Source organism: Helobdella robusta (assembly GCF_000326865.2).
Source record: "Helobdella robusta unplaced genomic scaffold HELROscaffold_3, whole genome shotgun sequence".
In the NCBI taxonomy this organism is placed as follows: Eukaryota; Metazoa; Annelida; class Clitellata; order Rhynchobdellida; family Glossiphoniidae; genus Helobdella; species Helobdella robusta.
The window spans coordinates 7,573,523-7,586,706 of NW_008704501.1; the positions used below are offsets into that span (position 1 = coordinate 7,573,523).

General features: G+C 34.1%; 3 protein-coding genes across 3 annotated transcripts; 2 read left to right on the forward strand and 1 right to left on the reverse strand.

Annotated features, from left to right (window-relative positions):
* Nucleotides 1–246: 246 nt before the first annotated feature.
* Nucleotides 247–2,760, forward strand: HELRODRAFT_161804 (hypothetical protein; the record flags this gene model as incomplete). Its single annotated transcript, XM_009021684.1, has 5 exons — nucleotides 247–313; nucleotides 624–732; nucleotides 1,676–1,872; nucleotides 2,094–2,317; nucleotides 2,527–2,760. 5 exons carry the CDS (start codon nucleotides 247–249, stop codon nucleotides 2,758–2,760), a joined length of 831 nt encoding a protein of 276 aa, XP_009019932.1.
* A 371-nt stretch (nucleotides 2,761–3,131) lies between these two features.
* On the reverse strand, nucleotides 3,132–4,601 carry HELRODRAFT_65431 (hypothetical protein; the record flags this gene model as incomplete). Its single annotated transcript, XM_009021685.1, has 4 exons — nucleotides 3,132–3,308; nucleotides 3,487–3,619; nucleotides 3,953–4,001; nucleotides 4,343–4,601. Coding segments are annotated over 4 exons (618 nt in total), but the record flags the coding sequence as incomplete, so codon positions are not given.
* A 4,398-nt stretch (nucleotides 4,602–8,999) lies between these two features.
* HELRODRAFT_188738 (hypothetical protein) lies at nucleotides 9,000–13,173 on the forward strand (the record flags this gene model as incomplete). Its single annotated transcript, XM_009021686.1, has 13 exons — nucleotides 9,000–9,242; nucleotides 9,428–9,525; nucleotides 9,859–9,948; nucleotides 10,201–10,277; nucleotides 10,498–10,591; nucleotides 10,676–10,902; nucleotides 10,999–11,095; nucleotides 11,325–11,403; nucleotides 11,639–11,706; nucleotides 11,924–11,974; nucleotides 12,285–12,458; nucleotides 12,589–12,981; nucleotides 13,104–13,173. Coding segments are annotated over exons 1-13 (1,617 nt in total), but the record flags the coding sequence as incomplete, so codon positions are not given.
* Between the last annotated feature and the right edge of the window lie 11 nt (nucleotides 13,174–13,184).

Below are 13,184 nucleotides of genomic sequence, written 5' to 3' on the forward strand. Positions count from 1 at the left end.
AGATCAAAAATCCTTGTTTGCAGCTCATACGCACACACACACACACACACACACACACACACACACACACACACACACACACACACCACACATATATATATATATATATATATATATATATATATATATATATATATATACATATACATATATGCAACACTGTGTAACTGTGTATATCCAAAACTACTATTATAAAAACGCATTGAAGCAAAATTAAAAGCATTGTGTGTGTGTTCATCTTAAAACATGACGGCCGAGTTTTCAATGTTAATTTTTGGTTGTTTCGTCATACTGGGGCTTTATGTGGCAACAAGTAAGCATAATGTCAAAGTTGGTCTGAGTCGGAGATTTTTCAATCAATCACGACACCCTGCCAGTAAAATAAGGACATTCTGATTGGCTGCTTGTGTGTTCGGTGTTTGGTAGAATTAATGTGATTGAATGGTTTGGTATTCAAAAAGTTGGGTAGTATTGATATGATTGGTTGATACTCGAGTAAAATATAACGGCTGGTTGTTTCTGTATTCAATGTTTTGTAGAAATCATGTGATTGGTTGATTTTGGTGGATGAATTATGGTAGAAATTATTAGATTGGCTATCGTAAATTTCATAATCCTTACAGGTTCCAATGTAACAGACACTGAACTAAGATCGATCTCATCCGAAATATGGAAGTCTGACAACAACAGTCTTACAGAAAATGATGTTAAGTTAAACATAAATGGTACCAAGTAAGTAATATCCGTAAATTATTAAATGTTTTTGAAAGGTATCTTAAATAGTCATCTTTTCAAAAAAAACTTTCATACCGAATGAATTTGAACTTAATGAATGAATGAATGAATGAACGAATTGATGAATGAATCAATAAATGAATCAATGATTCAATGAATGAATTAATGAATAGAATGAACAAAAGAATGAATGAATGAATAAATGTACGAATGAACGAATCAATGAATGAACGAACGAACAAACGAACGAATGATTGAATGAATGAAAGAACTATTTCCAACAATCGTGATGTTTATATGGATGGATTAATGTTTAATTGAAATAATACTGATGACGTTTTAATAGAGAAGACATATCAATGGATGGATGGATGGTTAAATGGAATGACATGTTGTCCGTATTATCATTACTTATAATAAAATACGTTATTAGGATATTAGGTAATCTAAAATCTACAGCAAATATAATATGAGTGATTTACATAAAATATATATATATATATATATATATATATATATATATATATATATATATATAACTTCATTATTCATGAAAAATTTTCAAACTTATACAATACAATACAAACGTCAATAAATATCGATCCTGTCAAGTTCTCCAACATAACGAACTATGCAAGTAAAGGTAGTGTTAGTATAGAATAAAAAAAAAAAAAAAAAACAAAAAACAAGACTTATGCATAAGAATGTTAACAAGATATCATTAGCTAACTTTCAAAAAACATCTCTGATGTACTCTTTAGAATAAATAACATTATCAATATATGCATTATAACGGCCAGATGTATATATATATATCGCTGACATGATAGCGTCTTAAATGTAAGGTCAATCTATGTAAACGCATTTCATTGAGATTATAGTTTGAAAATGTAAAGATTGATTAGCGAGAAAAATTAAGCTTTGATGTGCACTTTTATAGGCTATTCACATACGTGAACGAAAAAAAACTTGTTGGTTCGTATCGACTACTGGACAAACTATTCGACAATTACATCGCGAAAACTGGTGTAGCGGAGAAGAACGAGACTGGAGAGTATGACGAGGTGGAGCAGTTCTTGAATGCTACCCTAGCCACGAAGCCCATGAAAATTATGCACCAGTTCCTATCCAAAAAAGGTTTCCAGTTGAAGTTTAAACATAATCTACCTATTTTACAGGAGTAATTATAGCATTAAAAACTGTACATAACACATTCACACACGCACTCAAGTATCTACAATCACATACACGTAGACAAACAGGCATACACACGCACACACACACTGAAATACACACATATACACAAGTGTTTACACCACATAGAAGTATAATAAACAAACGAACGCACTCACACGCAGATTTAGCATCAGCCGACATCCAATCATTCAAGAAACAACTACGTCAGTTCTGGTTCACCGAGTATTCAAGATCGGGTGGTGTTAAGGATAGCAGTGGTTTCGAACACGTGTTCCTGGGAGAGACGAAGAAAGGTGAGGTCATCGGCTTTCACAACTGGCTGTTTGCTTACAAGCAGGAGAAGTTGGGCATCTTTCGTTATGAAAGTCTTATCAGGACTTGCCCGGTTCGTGTATGTGGTGTGTTGGAGTGTACGTGCGTGTTGGAGTGAGAGTGTAGCTGGGTGATTTTTTATAGCTAATTTGATTTTAAACACTAAAACTAATACATCCGATAGTAGGTGAATTAACAAATGTACAGCACTTCTCTTACACACATATACTCATTACAAAATCGACAACAAGCAAGCGAACAACAAACACCTTCCCCATTCAGAACAGTGTTCTCGCGTTCAAGTTCAAATGGATAGACGGCTACACGAAGCCGATATCCTCGCTTTTTATAAGAGCGAGTCCAGAGGTGGAGATGGCCTTGTTCACTCTGTGCTTCGTGACCAGAGCTAATAAGAACTGCCCGGTCGAACTGAATGGTCAGAAGCAGACGATCGCCACTTTTGACATGGGCTCTAATAAAACTATGAATATCGCGACGACATACGTTGTCTGTTGAACAGCTAAAAACACTTATACACGACTGTTACTAATATTAAAAGCTTCGTTTAAAAATTGCCAAACGATCAATAGGTTTTTTTTTTCATTGTTCAAGCGTTGATACGCATTTCGATCTTGAATCTTAATCGCATATTAAACAGATATTTTGATTAACTTCGGTTTCACGTGTGTGTTTGTGTTTCTACGTAGTTGTGTGTGTCATGGATTGTATATGCACATGTCCGATATCTATCAATCAATCAATCATTCACTCACTCATTCATTCATTCAATCATTCATTCATTCACTCATTCATTCACTCATTCATTCACTCATTCATTCATTCACTCATTCATTCATTCAATCTAGTTTTTCAATTCCTCTTTCACGTCATCTTTTGAGTCTAAGGAAGAAGGCATTCCTACAATCTTTAGATTCCAGAGGTAGATACCTGTCATAAAAATCCATGATGAATTCCTCTTCCTTGAACCCGAACATCTGGTAGAGGATGAGGGCGGGGTTACTGGCGGACACGTGTAAGGTCACGTCCTTGTCCGCACATGCCTGCTCGTTTATTGGTCGATGAAAGGAGTAAAAAAAACGGAGTGATTTGATTGGATGACGTCAGGAATGATGGGACGACTCTATTGGATGATTGGAGTTAAAAATGACGGAATAATCATCATCATCATCATTAAAACCATCATCATCATCAAAATCACCACCATCATCATCATCATCATACTTGTAAAAGATGGTAAAGCATGAACTTAGCCACGCCCACTTTACGCCATTCAGGATGTGTGAATATGTATGAGATGTACGCCTCGTCATACGATACGTCGGGTACCATGAAGGCAAATCCTATCACTAACTTTCTATATATGTGCGTGTGTGAAACGTATGTGTTCGTGTGCGTGTGTGTGTACGCAAGTATGTCTGCATACGTATGTATAATGTGTGTGGTATGTTTATGTATGTTTGTATTGTTTAGTGAAATTGTAAAACAATTTTTTTGAGATGTATGTATGTGTATATTTTCTTTATCTATGTGTGTATGTATGCGTATATGTGTGTGTATGCGTTAGGTAAAACAGCGTTGTACATATGTATGTGTGTGTGTGTGTGTGTGTGTGTGTGTGTGTGTGTGTGTGTGTGTATTTGTTCAGGTTTGTGAATAAGATGAAATAAAATGATAAAAAGAACCTTACTTGTATAGTGCTACACAACTGTAATCCGGATAGTCCAAACTCTCTGACACTGTATAATGTGTGCGTGTGTGTGTGTCTTCATGCGTGTGCGTGTGTATGTCTTCATGTATGTGTGCGCGTGTAAGTGTGTGTGTGTGTGTGTGTGTGTGTGTGTTATTTCTATTAATTCCCTTAATTTCACTCATAATTCTCTTTCCCAGAGATGTCTTCAACAACAGCAAACACGCAATTCACATGAGCGCGACGAATGAATGCATGCATTCCACAAATTACATAATTGATAAGCGGACGCCACTTGCGATCGAACGCGGCGGCGGTCAGGGCAGGGCAGCGGTAGAGCCAGACGCCTTAGCCACAACACCATCAGAAGGATACAAACCCAACACTAACAGTCGATTCCAGGCCAGAAGAACTCATTGCAGTATCCATTTATTGAAGGGATGTGCTGGGGCCGAACGTAGCAAAAGTCAATCGGAGATGACGACGACGATGACGATGTAGTAGTTGGTAATGATGATGATGACGACGACGATGATGATAATGATAGCAGTTGCTGTTTTTGATGATGATGATTAATAATTTCTTCTAGCAACCTCAGCCTCAATGGTTTGCTATCGTAATCCCTTCTAATGTACGGCTTCAAAATTCTGATAAAATTTAAAAATTAATATTAATATTAATATTAATATTATTATCGCAACCATAATTATCACTATTATATTATTATTATTATTATTATTAAAATTCACATCATCATCATCAGGGCAAACCGTTTAGTATACGGGCTTCTGATAGGCAAAATGACGTCACTTCCGATCAGCATCTGGACGAATGACGTGTATTTGAAGTTACCGTGCGTCTGACATGACTCCTGGCGGCAAAAATTTTAATTTATAATAATAATAATAATTATAATAATAATAAAAGTTATTTCTGTATGTCTTTATTATCTTATGGATCGATATGTCCATGATTATGAATAGTATCATCATAATCATTATTATTATTATTATACTATTATCATTATTATTATTATCATTATTATTATTATTACCTGATATCTATCCAGAACTCTTGTATCGTTATCATCACCCTCACGGCCACCACCACTACTATCACTACCACCACCACCATCATCATCGTCGTTGTCGTCATCATTTTTATATTTACTGCCATTGTTTTTAATACCGGCTCTGTCTTCGGTGACGTCATCATTGACGTCACCTTTATTATTATTATTATTATTCTTTTTCTTTTTATTTTTGGCAAGAGCGGACATGTAGGAGTCCAAGTTGAACAGAGGTAGGCCTAATTCTCTCTTCCTCTGTTTAAATATTCTCCGGAGTTAATTCTATCATCACCATCATCATCATCACCGACATCATCATCATCACCGACATCATCATCATCATTGACATCCTCATCATCATCATCAGTACCGACATCCTCATCATCATCATCAGTACCGAACATCCTCATCATCATCATCATCACCGACATCATCGATATCATCACACACACACACACACACACACACACACACTCACAAACACACATAGACACTCAAAAACACACAAACATACCTGTCTCATCATTAATTTAGCCTTCAGTTGATTGAGTACCACATTATTATTATTATTATTATTGTTATTATTGTTATTATTGTTATTATTATTTAGAGCAGTCGTTAGATTTTTAAGTAGCATTCTCTCCTCATAGACAGACATTAAGACAAATCTTTGAATGAGTCACACGGAGAAAAATTATTAATTACGAATAATAATATTAATTATGGATAATATTAATTATTAATATTAGCAATTATTATTAATATTAAAAATAATATACACTACACATTTCAATACACATATTATTACTTCTTTGGTTTATCGTCATTGTTTTCCTTCTCAATTTTCCATTCACTTTTAGGCTGACAATTCGGATTCTTTGGTATTATTTGGCAAGGGGTAATGACGTCACGTGACGATAACGAATCAGCTGCCGTAGTTGATAGCATGCCATTGGGACGATTATTGTCAGATGAAAAATTATTATTATTATTATCATTATTATTATTACTACTATTGTTACTGCTATCACAGCTGTTGGTACTAATATTTGATGACGACGACGATGTTGTGATCGTGCCATCATCAATGTGATCATTATAGCTGTTGTCGTTGTTGTTGTTGTCGTTGTTGTTGTTGTCGTTGTTGTTGTTGTCGTTGTTGTCGTTGTTGTTGTTGTCGTTGTTGTTGTTGTCGTTGTTGTTGTTGTTGTTACAGTAGGCGAGTGACGTCAGACACGAGTCGACGACGAAATTTCGGTAGTCATCGTCGTCGTCGTCGATGACGTAATCATCGTCGCCATCGTCATCTTCGTCGTCGTCGTCGCCTCTTAGAAAAAATTCCGGAACCTGCTCTGTTGATTAATGATGATGATGACGACGACGATGAAGATGATGGTGGTTAAATGATGATGATGATGATAATGATGGCGACGATGATGATGATGGTGGTTAAATGATGATGATGATGATGATGGCGATGATGATGATGATGGTGGTGGAATGATGATGATGATGGCGAGGCGATGATGATGATGGTGGTGGAATGATGATGATGATAACGATTGAATGATGATGATAATAATAATGACAAAAATAGCCTTTACAAGAATGAGCATTGCATTGGCATCATCATCATTATCATCATCATCATCATCATCATCATCATCATCATTATTATTATTATTATTATTGTTGTTGTTATCAAAAAACCATTCATTCATTATTAGCCTTACTTTCAACAATAAGCAGACTCTTCTTCATCCATTTCCGCTTTTTTTTTAAATGGCGACGGTGATGATGATGATCATTCACACTTATTACGTCATCATCCTTGCAGCTTGAGTCCTAGAAAGGAAAAAAAAATATTGCGACGACGATGATGACGTCAATTGTATTGAAGACAACGTTGGCGAAGATGATTGTGGTGACGATGATGATGATGATAACAACAACAACAATAATAATAATAATAAATAAATAAAAAGAATCATAATCATCAACACCAATATCGTCATCATCACCGTCATGATCATCATCATCATCGTCATCAGTACGAACTTGGGACGTTTCAGTCTGTTGGGATTTTATATCGTCGTCGTCGTTATTATTATTATTATTATTATTATTATTATCGTTGTTACGACTACTATCAGGATTGCGATTGTTATCATCATCGTCGTCGTCGTCATCAACATCGACGTCATCAGCTTCGTTAGTGTTAGTGATGAATTCTTTGGTTTCGATTTTCTGCTGGTTTGTTTAATGGACTATTTATTATTTCCTTTTTTTTTCAAATAAATTTGTACGTTCCTTCATTCGTTCGTTCGTTCATTCGTTCGTTCAATCATTCATTCGTTCATTCATTCATTCGTTCATTCATTCATTCATTCACTCTATCAATAAAATTCAACCGACCTGTAAAAATTTTTTACAACCATCATCATCATCAAGTTTAGCCTTCTTGAATTTTCCTTTGCTGCTATCATCATCATCAACGCCGTCATCATCATCATCATCATCATCATTATTATTATTATTATTGTTTTTGCAATTATTTTTGTTCTGCTTCTTAACAGAGTTAGCTGGATAGGGAGATCAATGAAAAAAAAGCTATCATCCTCGTCATCATCATCATCACCATCAACAACATCATCATCCTCATCATCATCATCAAAAACACGGTCATCACCATCAACATGATCATCACCAACATGATCATCATCAAAACCCACTATGTCCCAAATGGGGCACAACCCCATCGATCAATTTCCACCATCCTGATTGGCTGAACTGTTGATTGCCCGATTGGAAGTACGTGCCACAGTTCGATGATAATACCCCAGCGACCGTACCGTACCATTTCGTTGTTCGTTTTCTGTTTTTAGTGGCAATGATGCTAATGCGTACTACACTAATTTCACTAACTTTAACAACATCAACAAATAACAAGCCCAATCACATGTTAAAACTATCAGTACTAAAAAAAATTAAATTAATTAAAAAAAAAACTAATTAATCAAACTTCAACATTAAGCCCACTACATTAACTTCCCTAATTTCACTAATTGGCACTAATTCCCTCCCCAAACAAACTTTTTTGCACTGAAAAGCTCATTCCAATGTTTCTCGATGAATGAGCATATGTGCTCCTTCCATCTGAAGTAGCCAAGCATTCCTTCATTGCTATGATGCTGCAGGTTATACATTGTTAACATTAGGACTTGTAGCCTGGGAATATCATCATTGTTATATCAAAAATATAATAATTATCGTATTAAATTATTATATCTTTGCTGATATTTCAATTACTTTCAAAATCTTAACAACATGCTAAATAAAAATAGGATATAACATAACCAAAAAGTTAGTAGAGAAAATAAGGTTAGTACCAGGATAGCTTCAGTCTTGAGTACAGTTCACATCCAGTAGTGCTGCAATTTGAGCAGGTAAACTCGTAGAACACATCTCCAGCAAGCAATGACGTTGGTCCAGACTTCAAACATTCTGCATTAATAAAATATTGAATTATTAATTTATTATTTGTTCACATAAGATTAGCATGTATCCTAGTCTGATGGAATGATTTTTAATAATAATATTTTGCTTTAGTTTAATATATTTATAAAAAAATATAAACCATTGGTTTGGTTTTTAATTTAATTAATAATTTAATTTAATTTTAATAATAAGGTTTGGTAGGAGATTTGAATCAATTGACCAAAAAAACTTTAAAAAAATACTTTGATGGTAGACCCCATTGCAACTTGCACAGCGAAATGTGAAACCGGATTTTTTATCATCTTTAACCCCATGACCGCATAAACACCGGATCGCCATTGATCGATTAGTAATTAGTAATGGGAAAAAATTTTAAATGAACAGATGGTTTAATGAGCGATATATAAGTTTCTTTACCAAAGTAAAATATTTATAAAAATAAAAATTATTACGAAATGTTCAGGACCGAAAATGTATCACTAAAAAAACATGCATCAAATTAGCTGAGACTCGAAGTTGAAAATAAGGAAAAGCACATTTGTCGCTTTTTGTTATCCTCGTCCTATTCAAACTTTTAATTTGATTATTATTTTTTTATCTTTACTCTAACTCCTAATCAGTAAAATGTGGCATGCGGCCAGGAAGCAAGAAAAGGCAATTCGGGTGATGATGGTAGATTACCAGAAGAGAGCTGGCCGTCGGAGAGAATACTACGAGCAAATAGTTAGAATTCTATTATTTTATAATTTATTGGTTTTCATTCTGATGAAAATTTTGTATAAAGTTTTATTTACAACAATGCACTTGTGCAGTTTCTTAGCTTAATTTTTATATTTTTTGTAATTGTGAGTAACAAAGTTACAAATACCCCAAGAAATGTTAACTTTTAAATTTTCCAAACTTTCCAGAAACAAGATCCCAATCAGTTTATAAGAGTTTATGGTCGATCTCTAAAAATTCACATAGATCCACAGTTGGCTGCCTCTGCAGAGGGCCCACAAATAATGTTAGTAATAATTTTTAATTATTTTTTTTTATCAAATTTATTCATATCTCTAGAAATTTTGTTATAATATAATTAAAATAACCCAAACTAAATTATAATACAAAGAATTATGTAAATTTATTGAATCGTTTATAGATATATCTTTTATAGTTACACCGACTACTATATCATACTATACACTATATAACTATAGAGTTATTTATAGACAATATAGCTAATTTTTATAAAGTGTTATTTTATTATTAATTTTTGATGATTCTTTAAGTTATAATTAATAATAATTTTTACTATTATAATATACAATTCTTATCCTATTCATATTTATCATATCAGGCAGCCATGGCAAGGCGACTCAGAGGTTTTGATTGACAGATACGATGTTAGGTCCCATATAGATTACCTACCAACTGTCACACATATTGAGTTGGTTTTATTGTTTTGTGTTATCTTTATCTTATTTAGTATTTTTTAGGCTTGGCCCTCTGATCAAGTAAACGAGTTTTGGGCCATTTTTTATTACTTTTAATTTTAAAGAAAAAATTAGTTTTGAATAGTGATATTTCTAACAAATTATTCTAACTGCTATTTTATTATCTTCTTTAGCTTTGGTTTTTAATTTAATTATAGATTTAATTTTGAATATTTCAATAGTTAATTATTAATTTTTATTCAAAGAGAGGAACCAGATATAGAAGAAAGTAGATGCAACTACGAACGTTACAGGATTCTTGTTCAGAATGATTGTGCCGGAGGTGAGATGGGAAAGAAGTTTTTCAAAATGAATGAATGAGTGAATGAGTTAGAGAAGGTGAATGAGTAAGAGAAAGAGTGAATTAATGAGTAAAGGAGAGTGAATGAATGAATGAATGAATGAATGAATGAATGAATGAATGGGTTAAAAATGGTTTTTAATTTTCAAAATTATTTAATTTTGATATTTAAAAATATATATAACAAAATTAATAACTCTAGTATCGGAGGACCAATGCCTGCATCAGATATACATAGATGAACAGTTTGGTTCAATAGAGCCGAGTGTTAAAACAGAGGAGGAAAAGAAGAAAAAGTCGGTGCTATATCATTTTTTTGTTATTATTATCACTCTTTGTTTTACAAAATCTAATCAACATTTTTTTCACTCATCAATAAGATCAGCGGAGAAAAAGGCCGCCATTGGTTATGTGTATGACGATGGTGGTGGAGGCAGTGACAGAGATGGTGGAGGAAAAGGAGGGGGTTGTACAGGGGGTTCTGGAGGTACCTCCAGTGGTTCTGTAGGGCTCAAAAATCACTTTGCAGGTCTTGGTGGTAAGAAAAATGATGACCATTTTCTTGTTCCTGAAGATGATTTGTCAGATTTTGAAGAAATTGATCTGGGTAATTTTTTAACCTTTGTTTATTTTTAAAAATAAAATATTGTTTAAGGAAACATAAATTTCAACATTTTATTATTTCCCAACCCTGAAACCATAGACAACATACTAGACATAGAACTATTAACGAGTGAACAAGAAAAAGTCTTAAATGGCATTTCTCATTCCTATGGCATGATTGGTGATGATTATGCTGAGTAAGTTGTACTATTGCTTTGTGTGCGTGCGAGTGTGTGTGTTTGTGTACATCTGTGTATGTTTATGTGTAATTTTTTCAATACGTCTGTCTGTGTGTGTGCATGCGTGTGCATGCGTGTGTGTATACATCTGTGTATGTTTGTGTGTAGTTTAATTCTTTCGATATGTGTGTATGTGTGTGTGTGTGTTGTGTTATTGTTCTAATATGTGTGTGTGTACATTCTCCAGGTTCCTACAGATAGATAGAGATGAGTTGGAAGCATTGAGGAGAGTCAAAGAAGTTGAAGAAGCCAAAGCCCAATTTGCCGTGCGAAACTCATTTTTGGAAATTGCTATTTATTTATTTTATTTATTTATTTATTTGATTTATTTAATTTTCAATTTTTTGTTAAAATTGTACTGTTAAATGTCAATTTTTCAATGTTTTGAACTTATGTTTATTGGTTTCTTTTTGAGCGTTTTTCGTGATTTCTGATTTCTTCTAGTTCTAATTTTTTAACATTTAATTTGAAAAAAAAAAATTTTTTGCTTGTACAAGCCAGTCTAGACGTGAGAGGAGAGCGTTCAAAGACAGACGTCTGATCAGACATAGGATTCATGGTCTGCCAAGGTATTTATAGACATGTTTTGATATGTCTGATTCAGTTGATTTAATTAATTAATTGATTGGTTAAGTAATAGATATTTTGTTTTTATATGTTTTTACATTTTAAATAAGTGAATTGATTGTATGAAAGTGATTAGCTAAATCGGTAAATGAATTATTATCAACTATGTACTTAATTTTATTGATTGATTGGTTGGTTGATTGATTGGTTGATTGACAGTTATGCAGCTAAGAAATCGAGTCCCCAGCACTTCAACTCTTCAGCCTATAGGTAGTTACATTTATATTTTCAATCATTTATTTTCAGTGTGGCTGGTATTTATCTGAATCCGCTGTACAGTATTGATACGTAATGGAATAGATATTTTCCAGATTCACACATGTATACATATATTGCACTTTCAACTTTGATATCTCTTATTTGAAAGTCGTTAGTTCGTTGACGTTGTCTACATTATTCTCTCTTCCTCTCTATCTTTATATATTTATCTTTGTTTTACAATCTCTTCTATCTCTAATAATCTCTTCTATCTCTCTCTTTTTTGCTCTCTATCTCTCTCCCCCCTCTCTCTTTCTCTCAGAACGTCGTCGTCGAGGTCTCGATCGAAATCACCGCCGGCCAACACAGTAGAGTACATCACCAGTTTCGGTGGAGCAGTGGAGGTGAAGTCCTCAGATGATGAGAAGGATAAAAATCTGTCGCTCCTGCCACCTGTTGTCGGGCCACTTTTACCTGGCACTGCCAAAATTATCAAGTTTGAGTTTTTCACTCCTCTTTGTTTTTCAAATTAGTCGATCAATTAATTAACTTCAACTGTATATTATTATATTTTTTGTTTATTAATCTACTAAGTTTATTCAACAAAGTTTCCTCATCTACTTAAGGCCAAGTGATAGATCAAGGACATCCGAGAATGGTGAGCAAAGGAGGTCACGATCAAGGTCAACTAGAAGAAGATCACGTGCACGAAGTTCAAGGTCGCGCAATTCCCCGTCGAGAAGGTCACGCAGAAGTAGGTCAAGACAAGGAGTCAAGAGACGTAGGTCAAGACATCGATCGAGGTCCAGTCGAAGAAGTAGATCTAGGTCTCATAAAAATAGATCAAGATCACGTAGGAGTCGGTCGCGACATAGAACTAGATCGAGGTCTAGACGTAGATACAAGTCTGTTTCTAGGCCACCCAGAGGAAGAAGAAGATCTAGGTCAAAGTTAGACAGGCGTTATTATTCAAGGTCCAGGAGGATAAGTCGAAGTTTGCAAAGGAGTTCAGCTGACAGGTAAGGTGTAGTGGTCAAATAATACTTTGAAATGTGTTGTGTTTAATTGCAACGGTTAATTTATTACAGTGTTTCGTACCCTGTGTGTCTATAATTTTTTACTTATTATTATTTCCATTCAGATCATCGAGTTCAAGGGGTGACAATGTTTCTGATTCAATCAGCATCATACTGAGTAGTCACAGCAGCAGCAGCAGAAGTCG